Source organism: Vanellus vanellus (genome assembly GCF_965231255.1).
Source record: "Vanellus vanellus genome assembly, chromosome: 25".
Lineage (NCBI taxonomy): Eukaryota > Metazoa > Chordata > Aves > Charadriiformes > Charadriidae > Vanellus > Vanellus vanellus.
Window position 1 is genome coordinate 1,914,381 of NC_138930.1, and position 16,863 is coordinate 1,931,243.

At 46.5% G+C, this 16,863-nt stretch overlaps 1 protein-coding gene across 1 annotated transcript; it reads left to right on the forward strand.

The window, feature by feature from the left end:
- Positions 1–16,422, forward strand: COMP (cartilage oligomeric matrix protein). The gene is made up of 19 exons (XM_082495450.1): positions 1–269; positions 2,378–2,463; positions 4,703–4,754; positions 6,932–7,104; positions 8,349–8,486; positions 9,309–9,386; positions 9,535–9,693; positions 10,251–10,355; positions 10,538–10,645; positions 11,081–11,240; positions 12,494–12,612; positions 13,037–13,089; positions 13,509–13,702; positions 14,126–14,304; positions 14,526–14,574; positions 14,819–15,015; positions 15,160–15,332; positions 15,506–15,645; positions 15,811–16,422. The coding sequence occupies exons 1-19, from the start codon at positions 194–196 to the stop codon at positions 15,855–15,857; spliced, it is 2,286 nt and encodes a 761-aa protein (XP_082351576.1). The 5' UTR covers positions 1–193; the 3' UTR covers positions 15,858–16,422.
- The last annotated feature ends 441 nt before the right edge of the window (positions 16,423–16,863 follow it).

The window sequence follows — 16,863 nt, forward strand, 5'->3', positions numbered from 1 at the left end:
CGTTCTCTGTGGACTAGCAGCCAGAAATGACGTCCACCCCTCGTCCAGCATCAGAGAATAAGAACTTCAGAGGAAGGAATGCAACTTCATAAATAGCAAACCACAGACACTAATGGGGAGCAGAGGCAAACCTGCAGGTTAAAAATTCGTTGCAAGAGACGCCCATACATCCACACTGCCTGGAGATTCAAAGATGATTTCGGCTCTAGCATTTGTTTTTCTCCTCTGCCTCTCTTGTCCTTTTTCATCATGTCAGCAGAGAAGAGCAGGTAAGTAATTTTAACGATCTCTATATTTTCTGGACTCGTATGCTATCTAGACTCCTATGAAAATTCTGTTTTGCAGAAGGGAATGAGGAGGAAGGTTAATATTTCAACTACATCTACTGAAGCCTAAAAACAACGTTTAGGGATTTTGCAGTTTCATATGAAACCTGAAGCTTAACTGTGTAAATGTTCAGTCTTAGATTGTTCCCCTCGGGAACTGTGTAGTAGTGAAGTTTTTTAAGAAAAACATTTATTCTAGGGCAACTGGAAATTTTGTAGTGTTTTGTAATGACCTGCAAGAGACACTTTATATTAATCTGCATTTTGCATGTGATTTAAGTTAAAAAAAACAGATCATGCAGAATGTCCTATAGTAGGATCCTCAGATATTCTCTCTGTGCACACAGAGCTCAGGGGAGCCTTGACTTCTAGGAACGTAGCCATGCCAAGTTCATTACAAAAGTTCCACTTCTCTGAACAGCCTGTTAGGGGAACGCTCAAATCCAAGAGGATCTGTGAGATCCGGCAGACTCAGACTGTGTACCAGAGATTCAGGTGTGTGCTTGTGGAGACAGAATGAGTCCACAGAGTAATGCGTAGTAATGGAAATGCCTGCAAGTGCATAGATTTCCTTTGGAAATCGCTCCTGAGGGTTTGAATCATTATTGTGAATTTGAATATTAAAACACCCCAAACTTTTCTTTTAAATTACATCTTGCTACTAGGGATGGAAAATTCTTCCCAGGAATAACGGAAGCTGCCTGAAGGCTTCACGCAGAGCTTCTTCAAAAGCTCCGGAGTTAGAAGTTATGTGCAAGATCTTTGTTTCGATAAAATAAGAAACATCGCTTTAATACAGTCTTTCTTTGTTAGAATGACACATTTGCGGTACTTTCAATTGAGTTCCCAAACCAAAATGTATTGGAGAGCTTACAAATATTCATAAAGTTCTCTTAGTTCTGTGCGGTGAAGACCCATGAGGCTTTCAGGCTTATTTGTCACATGAGAATGCCGAAGCAGTTGTATTAAGTCAGTAGCACGGGCTCACATCTGCCTTTGGCACTGGCAAATCCTTCACGCTCAGGGAGGCAGACCCCTAACGCCACCTTATTTTCCCCTGGACACCAAGAGCTGTGTGTGGAAGACACTGCTATTTCTCTCTTCATAAAGGTTTGCTTACGTTGTAGGCAAGGTGTAACTTCTGTTAGAGGATTGATTAATCTAGAAAAAAACTAGAGAAATGAGGTTGTACTTTCTCATGGCAGAACAGGAGAACACCAGAGTTGAACTTTGTGCCCAATTGTTTTTAAATAGTTCAAGTTTTCTTTCTAGAAACAATGAGCTACTTTCATGCATTCTTCCCGAGTGAAGCTGGAGCACAGACTAGATTTTTAGCATGTCTCAAAGGACTAGGCAAGCCTAGAATCTAGCAGATGGAAGAGTCATGTTAATCTGCCCTAGTGACCTCGTAGGATGATCTATGTCCTCTGCTCAGCATAGCTTAAGCAGGATTTTGCAATGTTGCATGGGTGAGCAGGTGTCTCCTTTGTGCCCCAAAGCCACTACACGGCAATTTGAAATTGCCGCTGCCCAGAAAAGAACACGTCTCCAGCAAGAAAAAAGTCTGTACCTTGAGAACAGGCGAGGCAACGGCTGATGTGCCGGTTTTCCACGTTCGCTGCTTGGCAGCACGTTTGGGATAGACTCAGCAAAGAGCCTTACTTTAGTGGTGCCCTTCATAGCAGCTTCCACAGCACTGAATTATTAATTTGCTTCTTTTGGCAGCAAAGCCTTCCTATGTGTGAACTGCAGAGACCGTGCCAGATTAACAGCTACCACAACTGCCAGACTGCCAGGCCAATTTGTTTGCTGAGGGGTAACTGTTACCTACCTGAGAGGCATGGCTGATTATCGCTGTCTGAATTTGCCCAGGGCAAATTCTACCTGGTGTGCAAGTCTCTGTTATTTCCAGCAAGCTTGTAGCTAGGAACCGGCAGAGACTGGTGTGGAGGAGTCTGTGTCTTTAATATTAAGCTGAAGTTAATAATATCAGTTGCTTCGTACTACTAATGGCTCTTCTGTGTTTCTCCCAACCACTTTGGATTTTTTAGGAGGTGAAGTTGGGCCAGAAATGCTGGAAGAGATGAGAGAAACTAACCGCGTGCTAATGGAAGTTCGAGACTTGTTGAAACAGCAGGTAAGTGTGAAAGGGACCTGATGCCTTATATGCTGCACAAGAGAGATCACTGAATCTTCGGCCTTATGTGCCGAGTTCTGGAATTGGGGAGGACTTCTTTTGCACTAGGTGAAATGAACAATAAAATTATTGCTCTGGCAACCAGGATCAAGAGGTGGTCTCACAATTAGGTCTGTAATTCTGAGATAAAGTGGATTCTTTTGAATTCCAAATTCTGCTGCTTAGAACAGTGTCTGCTGAAAACCAGCGTAATGGAGAATGGGCTTTTAAAAAAAAAAAAAAGAACATGCACAGAAAGTGGGTATATATTTAACTGGAAAAACAAGTCACTTTTTCCTTGGTTTTGTGGTCTCATGAAATCAGTAGAAAGTCCAAACTTGGAAGATGGAAGAGACCTTTCGGCCATCCATTAGGGTCCTGGAAAGGGAAGTCATATGGAGTCTAAACAAGCTCTGCATTCACTCTTTCCTCTTGTTGTTTTAATCCTAAGCCTTTCTGGCTCCACTAGCTTCTTAGGGAATTTGGAACTTCTTGGGTGCTTAGATCTTTTCCCATTTTAACGAGGAGATGGTGGTTTGTCTGGTCAACTCTCTTTTAAGTATAGAAAAAGGTTCCATTCTCCCTTTATCCACTCTGGGAGCTGAGGGCAGCAGCCTCTGCCTGCCAGATAATTGGAATGGCAGACGGGCCTCTGTGCCAGTGCAAACTGGGCGGCCTCTAATCTACAAAAACATCTGTTGCATTGAGTTACTCTCACATTTCAGGCTGCTGCATAAATACCCAGTGTTTACTAGGAATCAGGTCAGACATGGCTCCTGGCAGCCTCGAGCAATGATTTCCAGTGTTCCCTTCCAACTTAGCGCTGCTTCTCCATACAGGTTTTCTATTTGTTCTTTCTCTCTCTTTTGCCACCTACTTGTTTTTTTTTTTTTTTTTTATCCATGGTCTTTTTCTCAACGGTGCTTTCAAGAAAACTCTTCTTCAGAAGACAAACTTGCATATACAACTGGAGAGCCAAGGTGGCAGTTCATAATTTCTTCATCTGTGTAAAAATTTTCTAAAACTTACTTTTCCTTGATTCAGCATCTTGGGATGTTGGCAATAAGGATGGCAAAAAGCATAACAATCAAGCCCAGATGTACTCTCCTGAGCCAAAGGCTGAAGGATTCTTGGCACAAAGGAACCGCTGGTATTCGTTAGCGGTGCTCTGAATTCTCTCCTCTCCTCTCTGTCACCCACTTCTAGTGGGAGATGTTCTGGGGATTTGGGTTAGATCTATCTCTGCATTAACTATTCAGAATACACGACCCCAGGCCCTGTTGGAGGGAGGAGAAAATCTAACATAGAATGAAAGCTTGCTCTTATACCTGGGAGCTGGCAGAGAGGCGCGAATAGAAGCTTTTGTCAAAGTGGAACGACTTAATTGTGGAAACATAAAGACAACAGGGTGTGGAAGGGTGATCCTGAGCATCAGTTGTTGATAGCCAATAAGGCTTTTGCAGGAAAGAAGTCTGCTAGGATTGCTCTCTAAGATGCTAGAGACTCATATGAATGTTAGCTTGAGACTGACATGCTTACTTGTGCCTGTCCCGTATTCCTTTCTTCACCAAAGGAACAGCATCTTTACACTGCTGATGCTACAGAATGTCTCTCTGCTGAAGCAAGCTGGAAGGAGTAGGAGCCTACAGGAGATCAGGGGAAGTCTGGAGGGAAGAGCTTTCATGAATAGATTCTAAATATCCTCATGGCAAGGGCATTAGGGCCAAAGAACGTCATAAGCAATGTCAGAGATTCTTCGTATAACTGCACAAATGGCTCACAGGAGAGCCTCCTCCTGACTTACCTGTGCAGTGCCTGGACTGCGGATAACGCAGACCTCTCTAGCACTGCTAGTTCAGCATCTTCTCGAGTAGAAGACTCAAATAAAGTAGATTTCTCTATGACACTTGTTTCTGTGTATTCAAGTCAAGTGTTTCCTGCATCTGTGACAGAACAGTATTAGTATTATTATTGAGTTAGCCTGTAGAAACACTACAGTAGGGAGTGACTTACAGCAGGCAGTACAAGCCACCTCTGCTTCTAGAAAGTCTGCAACATAGACTTTGGGGTAAGAGTTGATTTGTTTGTAAGTAGCTGTGGAGTCTCCGAGAGACACCGTGTTTTCTGGCAGTGGGGCTATTACTTTGCGTAGGATCAAAACTCAGCCTTTGGCTAAGTGGTGGTTCTTGTTTTCTTCTAGATTAAGGAGATAACATTCCTGAAGAATACAGTCATGGAGTGTGATGCCTGTGGTGAGTTACTGGGCTGAGTCCTATGTTCAACTGCCCCCTCCAAGTCCTTCATACCTTTGTGTCCAAACAAGTAGTAAAATGCCACCTGTGACCGTACACCCAAAGGAAATAGCTTGTTTCACAATTATCCTGAGTGTCACAGGATAATAATATTAGCGATGCTTTTTCCCCCACAACATTCTGCACGCGTGGACCAGTGTTCCATGCTGTTCTCGTGGTTCAATGGCAGCTGAAGCTATTACCCCTTTCCTGAGACTGGGGTGCAGAAGCTCATTATCAAAAAGCTCATATTTCCTTCCAGCGAAACCCCACCATTCGCTTACTTCCACTATTTCTGAAATAAGCTTTGTTAGTGGTTTTGTGACATACCATGCTGTACTTCTCAGGGTCGCTGCATTGCCCAGCCATGTCTCTTAACAACACAGCCCATGGCCCATGTTAGAATTGCCTGGAACGCACACTGGGTATTCTGTGGGATATAGTTGGCTACTCCTGAGCTGCAAGTGGAAGAGAACATCACCCCCAAGAGGCATTGCTCTGCTATTCCTTCCATTCTAGTGCTGCCATCATCCAAGGAAAGAAGTTGTTTACAGAGAATTCAGGAAACGGGCTCATGAATTTTCCCATATAAATCTTATCCTCTGCTCCCCAGTAAACGTTTTTTTTTCTAGACTGGAACTTACTTCCAGTATATCTGGCTTTCGGAAAGCATGGTTCTTGGAGAGGCTCTATTATTTGCCAGTACACTCAAAGGGTGGAGCAATAACCATTTCTGCATTTGGAGAGATTGTACTTCTGCTGGAAAAGAGATTAGCCAAAGCTTTTGGGACCTGCAGTACAGAAATGCATTCATCCACAGAAATTGTTTTAATAATTTGCTCATAAAACTGTCCTGAACTTTCTCTCTGTTACTTGATATCTGCCTTCCCCACTTGCTGTTCTGCTTTATATGTGTCCTCCTGTGCTCCTTACTATAGAATTTGAGTGTCTTTTAGTTATGCATTGAACAACGTGACTCACAGCAGTCGTGTGCTTCTCTCATTATTTCTCAGAAAGAGAAGCATGAAGAGAGGAGGCCTTGTTTTTAGTGAATATTTTGCTGCTGGTGGTGGTAAAGTGTTGGTTTTGTTTTGTTCTGTTTCAGGGTTTTTATGTTGGGCTTTTAAGCAGGAGAAAGCAGGAGCAAAAAGTGTCCTTGCCACTTAGAGTAGTGTTGTGGGAGACTTGTGACAGTTCTAGATTCTGGGAAAGTTTATTCACAGTGTGGAATTGGCCGTTCAGTGAAGTTCTGCGTCCCATACAGATTAATTTTGCAAGTTTGCTTGTGCTGTGGATCAGGTCATGAGGATAAGGACAAAAACCTGGCATGTGGCCTAAAACTTTTAAGGGAAGCCAGTATGCAGCGGCACGGGGACAGGCTTGATGTGTTCGGAGTGCTTCTGAGTAGGACCGCGGTACCATTTTATCTGGGTTAGAGTTTCCTACACGTCACACGCTGTACTTCACACTTAGACCATGTTGCTGTATTCCAGCCTAGAAGTGATGAATGTCCAAATAAGAGATTGCTTTCTTATCTGCCAGGATGAGGTGAGGTTTCCTAGCCCTGTGGAGATAACAGGTAACATGTTATGCGTAACATTTTGGCATGAGAGCCTTACGTGAGCCTGATGTGAGTGTATTCCTGCTACGGACTGAGCTGACCTGTTTAACGTGCCTGCCTTCTACAGCGGAGATTTTGGCTGACAACCCTCCACAACGCTGCCCAGATTTAAGCCTGTGCTTTGTAGGTTCTGCTTTTGCCAGCTGTGAGTCCATACCACAGTCAGGCATAGTGGTAGAGGAACCAGGGAGAGAACTGATCTCTGTGGAACTCCAAAAGCGAGGGCATTACACCAACAAGGAGGGCGGCACGACAAGACTTTTGGACTGGGAGCTAAGACTTCTGGGGTTTTGTGTTTATTTTTTGTCTGCTATGACTCAGAAATCTGTCAAGCTGCTGCTTCTGGCTTAATTTTTCTCCATTTACAAAATAGAGCTACAACTGCTCAACCCTTAGAAAGGACGCCAGGAAGCGTCCTGTGTGTGAAGCACACTGATACCTTCTGAGGTGACTGGACCACCTGATGATAGTCTCTGGCAGTGACGGCTCTGTTTTTAATGTTCCTCTTCTCCTCTAGGCATACACCCCGAAGTGACAGGCCCTGTCATCACCGTGACACAGTTTAACAGATGCCTCCCAAACCCCTGCTTCCCTGGAGTGGCCTGCACTGAGACCGGCACTGGCTTCCGCTGCGGACCCTGCCCCCCGGGTTATTCAGGCAATGGGTCCCAGTGCACAGATATCAATGAGGTAAAAAACAAGTAGGACAGGCTGGAAGTTACAACACTGGCTGGCTTTTCTTGGAGTGTTGCAAGCTTGTCTTGTGGTGATAAAGTCTTGCAATTCCCCTAGGAGCTGAAGTTCAACAGAAACATCATTTCACTGGAAGGAAGTCTGTATCTCAGCCTCCCTTAAGCTCTGTTCCGTGTTGGTTTTATATCCAGCCTAGCTAGGCATTTCTTTCTAAAAGATACACAGGCTCAAACAAAATAAATCTTTTGGTTTGTACCACACAGGAAGGTGAGTTTGGAAGACCAGAACGGTCCCTTTTGGTCTTACAATCTTTTGAGCTAATGGCTGCTGACTTGTTAGAGATAAGATTTATTATGTGTGGAACAGAATCAAATGCTTCCCAAATAGTCCTTTACACAATAAATCTTACCGCGCTACTCGTATTGCTTTACTCTGCCATTAAATCAAACCTTGCTAGGCAGATAGTTTAAATTTTTTACTAGAAAGCGTGGCATTCCATCGAGTTTACTCTCTGTGCATATCAAGGCTTTACTCAACCTAGAATTTTGCATGTCTGTGAGACTCCTTAGTTCTGTGGTTTTCGGCTCACTGATTAGCGCGCCAAGCAACTGTGTCTGGCAAAGCCGTATCACCTCCACAGCATTTCATTTTCAAAACCTGCTGAAGTTAAAAGGATCAATGAGAGATTTTGAGATTGGTGATAAATCTGTTAGTCCCCAAAACGTGGGAACCGCTGTATTGATACAATGCATCTGCCAGTACAGAGCATAAGAATTCAGTGAAAATAATAACGTTTTGTAGAAAAAGCAAGCATTAGTAGCAACTTTGGAAAGACAAGTGCTTCCCAGAGTAGTAAACAAACAACTGCTCTTGTCTTTCAAAACCAGTGTAAGAAATTTTCCAGTTCTTTGGATTCATAGACTGCCAGGAAGGAAAGTGTGACGTGAAGCCAGCTCTTTGCCTGGGCAATTGATGTCATCCTGAGAAGAATTAGTCCTGAAAGTTGATTTGTTTTACTTGTCTGCATGTATTGGAACTTGGGAGAACAACTGAGGTGGGGAAGCTGCATTTTCCACTTGCAAGGAAAGCCAGGAACTTCTATGCGTTTTTGTTTTCTTCTTTACAAATAAAAGCGCAACAGCTGGATCTCCCCCAGCAAGGCCTGCTTTGAGAGCTGCCTCCACAGCTGGCCTTGAGCGAGCCTGCCTCACACTTCTGCACAACCTCTATCTTGTTTACAGTGCAACGCAAACCCCTGCTTCCCGAAGGTCCAGTGCATTAACACTGCCCCTGGCTTCCGCTGTGATCCCTGCCCTCCCGGCTTCACTGGGCAAATGGTCGAAGGGGTTGGACTAGCTTATGCGAGGGCCAACAAACAGGTAAGGCCCAGAAACTTTTCTGTCTCCTTCAGAAGCTGTTAATTCTTTCCCCTCTGTAATTGTAATTCAAAGGTCTTGGAGCCTTCAAAGCAATTGGGGGGGGGGGGGAATGCAAGATGACTGCATCGTGTTGGTGTGAAGGCTGATGCAGTGAGAGGAGAGACTTGCCAAGGATGACCTAAGCACATCAACAGCAAAGCAACCTCCACTCCAAGACCTTACCTCTGCTGAATTTATGCTGGACAGAATATTTTGTCTCTGACACCTTTGTGGCTGTGAAGCCAGCCCGGGGAATCCTTCATAATAGGACACAGAAGAGTTGATGCAGCTACCGCACCCCCCGCCCCGTGCTTCCCCGACAGCTATAGACAGATTAAATAAAAAAAAAAAAAAAACCAACAAACAACACCTAGCCTTAGTATGGTTTAGATGAATATATTGCCAAAAGCAGGAACGGCATGTGGCTCGTGTTATTTAGAGAGCTGCTGGCTGGTCATAGGACGCAGTCTTTGACCTTCTTGCTCCATTGACTCCCTTCTATCCTTTTACAGTAAGGAGATACTCTGACAGCTCAGCTCAGAGCTAAGCTATTTTGCCAGGCTAAAATCTCTGGTGACTGTGTAGAGGGTGAACAGCTTTCCCGGGGTCAGGAGCATTGCTGGGATCTGGCTCAAGCTTGTTTGAAAGAAAACTTTGGGCTGTGGGTCCTAGTAAGGTGTGTCAGGGGCTTTGCTTCTGCATCCAGCGATGCCCTAATTCTGTAACCTGATGTGGTATCTGCTTAAGAGTGAACTTAATGTCAATTTTGTTCTTCCGGGGCAGGTTTGTACTGACATCAATGAATGCGAGACAGGTGCTGCCAGAAACTGTGTCCCAAACTCCATCTGCATCAATACACGGGTAAATATTACTGGGAGGCCTCGTGTGGATCTCTTCCCCAGGCTCCGGCGCCTCTGTTAGCTGTGGCAGTCCAGCTGCCGAGGAAGGTTACAGCAAAGGTTTGCCAGGACTAATGTTATAGTTAATTCCCTGCTGCTTTTTCTCGCAGGGATCCTACAAGTGCGGGGCTTGTAAACCTGGCTTCGTTGGGGATCAAGTCAGTGGCTGCAAGAGCCAGACAGCGAGACGCTGCCCTAATGGCGAAATCAGTCCATGCCACGAGAAGGCACAGTGCATCGTGGAGCGCGACGGGTCCCTCTCCTGCGCGGTAGGGTCCAAACTTCCCTGCGGTTGGGGTCTGCTCACTCCGGCTTCCCTTGCGCTGTGCGTGCTCTCCTGGGTCTGTCACTGCCCTCTCCTGGAGAGCATGCCTTCCCGACACCGACCTGCGCTCCGATAACACCTGAGCCACGCCGATATCTCTTTGAGTGCTCTTTGGAGAAGTGGGCTGCTCCTGGCACCTCACATCCACCGCTGGTTGTTTGGATTATTTTGCCTGAAGCGCTAGAAATTTGTCAGTCGTGGAGCGTTACACGCAGCTGAGCAGGGAGAAGCACTGTTCAGCACCCGGCTGGAGCCAAGACGTTTTGCTGCTGCATCTGTCTTTATAATCTCAGGAACAAGCAGACAGCTTGTAGCTGAGCTATTTTAAATGCTATTTACTGCATAACTGTTTCTTCCAGACAATATTTTTCCTGCAGAGTATCGTGTACCTGGATTTGCAATGTTTTGTGCTGGCTCTCATGTAAAGCCTTCAATTTTGGAGGCATATGGCCATCAGGGGACTCACCGGAAGCCTCATTTTGTTTATCTGCTGTCTTCCAGTGCATGGTGGGGTGGGCAGGGAACGGCTACGTCTGTGGGAAGGATACGGACATTGATGGAGTCCCTGATGAGAAGCAACGCTGCTCTGACAAAAAATGCCGCAAGGTAAGATGCAGTTGTCTCATGTTTAGCTGGAAACAGCGTGTCAGAGGAATGCCTAACCAGAGCCGGGCAACTCCGATCTGAGGGCAGGCCTCGGGTGCTGGTGAGAGCCTGCCCAGTGTTCAGAATTCCGGCTAAATGACACGTGCAGCTTGTGAGCAGGCCCTTTATCGCTTTCCTTTCAGGATAACTGCATGACTGTCCCCAACTCCGGCCAGGAGGATGCAGACAGGGATGGAATCGGAGATGCTTGTGACGATGACGCTGACGGAGATGGGATATTAAATGCTGAGGTTTGAATTCTAATGCTTAAGCCCTGACATACCTAAAATGTACCCAGAGGGCCTGCAAAGCAACAGCCTGCAGCTTTAATGTGAATTTAGAGATCCTGCAGGTCACGGCATGATATGTTTCCTTGTAATCTGAAGACTCTAAAAACAAGCAGACTCTAAAAACAAGGAGAGAACATCGTGGCACTGAAAGGACTTTACAAGTCACGGTCCCCTGAGGGTTAGGGAGTCTCTCTCACTTGGTCAAGCACTGGTTGGTGATATTTTCAGGTGCTGTTTTTATTCCCTGAACGGGCAGTGAGTAGGCTGAATAGAGGAAGCCAAGACTGGCTGCAGCCGGGCTGCTCAGAGCAGCTGGTCACGTACCTCAGAACTTTTGCCTTTCCTTTCACGCTCAGTGGCAAACGCTTCCCCTCAGCCGGTGCCTCTCTCCCGCAGGACAACTGCGTGTACACACGCAATGCAGACCAGCGCAACGTGGACAAGGATAACTTTGGTGATGCCTGTGACAACTGTCGCCAAGTGAAGAACAATGATCAACGGGACATTGATGGTGATGGGAGGGGAGATGAGTGTGACGATGACATGGATGGAGATGGTAAGAGCAGCTGGAGAGCATCCTCGGGGAGGTGCATGCATGCTGAGCTAAGAACCAGAAAGCTGTTCAGCACACAGTGAGAGATCCTCACGGCAGGTCCCAGCCTTCAGAGGCTTTGAGCTCTGCAGGAACAGAACTAATTTCTGACGACATGAAGCACAGCTCAGTTCTTAAGATGCCAAGATGAGCAGTCAAGCCAACATCCTTCACAGTTCAGATCTTGCAGGGTTTAAAGATCTATCTTCAGGATGGTGCTACCAATTTTTATTAGCGCTCCTGCGATGCGCAGTCATGTCAGACCTGTGTCAGACTTAAGAAAGAAAGACGTACCATGTGAACGGATCTCAGTCCAGACAAGAGCACTACTTTGTGCTGCAATTTAAACTTACAAAAGAAGCATGGGAATATCCAAGTTGTTAGCAGCTACTGGCTCAAGGCAGGATGTGTCAGGGCTGTCTTCTGGGGGCAAAAAAGCCTGGCTGGCTTTAGAAAGAGTCTGTGCACTAATGATGCTGTATTTGCACAAAGCCTGCTTTCAAAAGCCAGAAATCACAACTGCTGCTGGCCTGAGACGTACATATTTATTCACAGAGTATTTCCAGCGCACCTAGTGCTGTTTGGGGCTGGCTACATCCCGCCAGGCAGCTCCCTGCTGGCTTAATCTGCTGGCGGAGTAGGTAAATGCCGAGAAGTGGGAAGTGAAGTCATCCAGGTTGTCAATTAGATTGTTCCTGTCCTGTCTCAGGCCTTGAAAAGGCACTAAATCTTCCGTGTCAAATAGCCAAGATTAACGTTGACTTATTTTATAATTACATAGATGTCTACTTTAGAGGAAAAAGACTGTCATGGTTTAGGGAACCGCAGACAGTTTCATCTTCATCCTCTTGGCCACTCACTCCTGCACTGATACGATGCCAGTTTGGAGCCATGTTTTTCCGTTCTTTAGCTTTCTCTAAGGAATGCGGATAAGGACGTTTCCTCTCAGGTTCACATGCACACTCAGACATCCATCATGACGCAGTCTGGACTGTGTTTTAAGATCACTTGCTGCTGATCTCTTCCACCCTCCATAGCTACCAGGATGTATCTTAAATTAAAAGTGTGTAAAATGGACACAAAAATTGAAATTGTTGCTTTATTACATGACATCAGCTGTCCTAGATTTTTGCTATCTGCTACATCCAAAAGAGATCTTGCTGTGTATACCTAAATAGTCCTGTTGCCTTGATGGGTCCACTTTGCATGTTTTACAGGGATCAAAAACCCAATGGACAACTGTATGAGAGTTCCTAACCCTGACCAAAAAGATGCCGATGGTGATGGAGTAGGAGATGTGTGCGACAGCTGCCCAACAGTCAGTAACCCAGACCAGGTAAGTGAGCGCTCCCAGTTTTGCAGTCTTACAGGTTCATTTTTCTCACTCAAGACAGTGCTGGTGTCACCTGCCTAAGGGGCGCGCGCACACCTGGTAACTCACCAAGATTGCCACCGGCAAATTTTAGCTGTCATCCCACAGTACAAAAGTACAGCCCCTCCAGCTCAAACGTCCTGGTGTGTCAGAGAGGAAGCATTGCACTCTGGCTTCTCTCTTCCTCCCCGGCTTATCTGCGTTTAGAGATAGCACCGCTTGAATTCATCGGGGCAAACTGTAAATCCTGCAGAAGGAACGCTCCCACTGCTGTCAGCTCTGTTTTCAACCCAAATGACCATGGCAACACCTCTCTGTGTTCTCTTTATTGCCTAATCCTCCTCTTGATTTATGGAAATTTTAAATTATTATTGCTTTATTTTACTAGAAAGATACTGATCACGATCTGGTGGGAGACGTCTGTGACACCAACCAGGACAGGTGAGAGCTTGCTGCAAAAATTATCCTTAGGTTGCATGAAATCCTGGGGATGGGGAGCGGGGAAGGTGTGTGCTGGCAACTCCGTGGCAACATAGCTTGGCCTTAACTGCTGTCTTTTTATCAGACAAGGAAGGTGGAATTTTCTTCAGCCCTCAAAAAAAACTTGCCACTGGAAGTATGGCCCAAAGGCTAGCGGGTGTAAGCTTGCTGGCAGCAGGCGTGCTTGTCACTAGCCACGCACTACAGTCGGAATATTTCCGATCTATTGTTTGTGTAACTAATAGCGTAAGACTTTACAAGGTGAAAATCACCAACTTCTGCTGACCTTGTTGAGGATCCCGGCTCCTAGAAAGGTGTTGCACACTTATTTTAAAAGCATGTGTCAGTGGATAATCTTTACCTGTCATTTTCTCTCCCAGCGATGGGGATGGCCACCAAGATACGCGGGACAACTGCCCGACAGTGCCCAACAGCTCCCAGGTGGACACCGACAACGACGGGCTGGGAGATGAATGTGATGATGACGACGATGATGATGGGATTCCAGATGAGAAACCTCCAGGCCCTGACAACTGTCGCCTTGTCCCTAACCCTGGCCAAGAAGACTCAGACGGTAAGAGACAGGGATGCGCGTTAGCTCTGCTTGGGGTCTTCCGTTCCTGGTGGCCAGTGCACATCAGTCTCGCCTCTAGAGACAGGCAGGAAGCAAGAACTGCTCAGTACTGACCTGAGACAGCCCTACGTCATTTTCAGGTCTCCAATAACCCCAACATCAGGTTCATATTTGGGAAAAGTTCTTTTCCAGAAGTGTCTACAATTTGAGGTGTTTCTTCTGCTCACAGCATCTCCACAAGCAAGAGAAGCCTCAGCGTTTCCTTGCAACTGACATAAGAGTGTGCCAGTGCTCTGAACCCCCCAACCCCCATAGCCATGGCTGCCTTAAACCCTGCCTGCCGAAAGCTAGCGGAGTAGAACTCGGGTGCAAGGGGTAGGAGAAGTTAACGAAAGCTCGTTACTCCTTCTGCTGTGCTCTCAGGTGATGGTGTGGGAAACCTTTGTGAAGATGACTTTGACAGAGACATGGTGATCGACAGAATTGACGTGTGCCCAGAGAACGCAGAAGTGACCCTAACAGACTTCAGGGCTTTCCAGACGGTCGTACTGGACCCTGAGGGGGATGCACAGATCGACCCCAACTGGATTGTCCTCAACCAGGTAGGTGACCGCTCCAGAAGGCGCTGGTGGGTCAGGCGGGAACAAGCCTGTACCAAACTGGATGCGGTTTTCATTAAAAGACTCTGCAGCCTTAATGGGACTGTTCAACACCAACCTAATCGTAGAGGCTCAGCGCCGCTGTGCCTCTCCCCTGATCACTTAAAAGCACTACAGTTGGTACTTTGGAATTACACTAACAAGTCGACGTTCATCTTTCTCAGGGCATGGAAATTGTCCAGACCATGAACAGCGATCCTGGCCTGGCTGTAGGTGAGGCACTTCTTTTTGTCCTATTGGAAAATTATCGCTCATTAACTACGTGCTTCTCAGTGCGGCTTTTCCAGGTATTTCACACACTACTTCATGATTCCATCCACCTCCTGCAAAAACATTTTCTGTAGCAGGCAGAGTCCTCAAATTTGGCTTAGCAAAATCCATCTCCCGCATCTGAATCCGGAAAGAAAGCGATCTATGTTTTGTTGTAGAATACAGACTGTTTTCCTACCAATTACAGGTTACACAGCATTCAACGGAGTGGACTTTGAGGGCACATTCCACGTCAACACTGCCACAGATGATGACTACGCTGGCTTCATATTTGGCTACCAGGACAGTTCCAGCTTTTACGTGGTCATGTGGAAGCAGATGGAACAGACGTACTGGCAGGCAAACCCCTTCCGAGCAGTAGCAGAACCTGGAATTCAACTGAAGGTAAAGCAGCCATTGAAAAAGAATTCAGTAGTGGATTTTTTGCCTTTTTCTTCGCGGTGCTGCTTGGCCACACGCAGTGGGGCAAGCGGTTAGGGCCAGTCAGTCCTTTGGCCACACGTTTCACCAGTCTCTCCTCTGTGTTAGGCAGTGAAGTCTAAAACGGGCCCGGGTGAGTATCTCCGCAATTCCCTCTGGCACACCGGAGACACCACAGACCAGGTCAAACTGCTGTGGAAAGACCCTCGCAATTCCGGCTGGAAGGACAAGACATCCTACCGGTGGTTCCTGCAGCATCGGCCTCAAGTCGGATACATCAGGTGAGGGGGTTACGGTGGCCTTTGCCCGCCGGAGCGGGAGTTTAACGCACAAAAGTGACGTTTCCAGTGCAGCCCTGGGGTAAAGAGGAGGGAGAGCGTCTGACTGAGAACCAGTTTCTGCAGGGGTGTACCCGTCCCCCGTTGGTGTGCCACACGTTCTCGTTCTCTTCTAGAGCTCGCTTCTATGAAGGCCCTGAAGTAGTAGCAGACACTGGAGTTGTCCTTGACACAACCATGCGAGGAGGACGCCTGGGAGTCTTCTGCTTCTCCCAAGAGAACATTATTTGGTCAAACCTGCGTTATCGCTGCAATGGTGAGTTAGTTTAGAAAGTCAAATACAGACATTTTTTGCCTTTTGGCTTTCAAGATATGAATTTGTTCTTGGAGAGCCTAACAGGCAGTCGTGCAGCAGCTTATGTTATCTTTTATTTGTGGTTCTGCTTCTAATCTGCATTTGCTTTAATCTCATCCCTCTCAGACACCATTCCAGAAGACTACGAAACATTTAGAGTTCAGCAAGACTAACCCCCGGTTTAAAAGTCCGTCCAGCCAAACTCGCTTCACAAGCCCGTGCTCAGCTGCCCCACTCTTACCCTGTCCGAGGGACTGTAAGTACCGCACCACTGCACTGCGCACAGCACCGCCTGTCAGCGCGTTACCCGGCATCTCCTCTACAACAGCAACTTTCTTTAAACGCTACAAAAACCTACGGGAAGGGCAGAGGTGTAGACAGCAAGTGTGGATAGAAGCCCGTGCTGCTGTAAACACAAGTTCTCTACGCTACATGGAAAACGCTGTGCTGAGACGCTGCCTGCAGTAGCTGGAATTGCTCGAGTAAGTCTAGCATGGATGAGTCCCAGGAATCTCCTCCCTACTCAAAGGCTCTCAAGTGTGAATGGTGTTCTCCTTTTCAAGACCTACCGCGAAGCAAACCCAGCACTAGTCTGAAAAGGACACAGAGAGCAGCCGATGTTCAAGCTGCTCACAAAACATTTTAAAAAAAAGCACTTTAAGGAGAGTATCTTTGTTCTGGAATGTTGGATAATAAATACTCTGGAATGTTGGATAATAAATACTAGACTTCTCCTTGGTCACGTGCATGTTGCCTTTTCCTTTTATGAAACTTTTTCGATACAGATGCATAACAGAGAAACCCGCAAAAGCTGAAAGCACCAGCAGTGCTGGAGAGCCCCCAGCTGAATGAATGATTTCGTGAGCAGTACGAATGCCACTTTCTCATTCAAGAACCTCCCTCTAGTTACTGTCCTACCTGGTTCCTGTAAGCGGCAGTTAGTTTTAGAACAATAAATGAAAGCTTTATGCTTGATTTGTGGTATGACACCACGCCAGGACTCCACAAACAGACAGCCGAGGAACTGGGAAAACTGCAGCCGCTCGTATCGCGGGCGCTCACCTGAGCTGGGACCAGCAGACAGAGGGTTTCTGCAGCTGGTAACCTGAAAAGCCCTAAATCCTGCCCTGCTGTAATCCCCAGTTGCTTCAGGTAAACAATAACCCGGCAGAGATCCCG

Coding starts and splice junctions, on each gene's coding strand:
- COMP (XM_082495450.1), top strand. CDS start 194: ATGATTTCGGCTCTAGCATTTGTTTTTCTCCTCTGCCTCTCTTGTCCT. Junction 8,487..9,308: donor ATGCGAGGGCCAACAAACAG/GTAAGGCCCAGA, acceptor CTTCCGGGGCAG/GTTTGTACTGACATCAATGA. Junction 12,613..13,036: donor CAGTCAGTAACCCAGACCAG/GTAAGTGAGCGC, acceptor TTATTTTACTAG/AAAGATACTGATCACGATCT.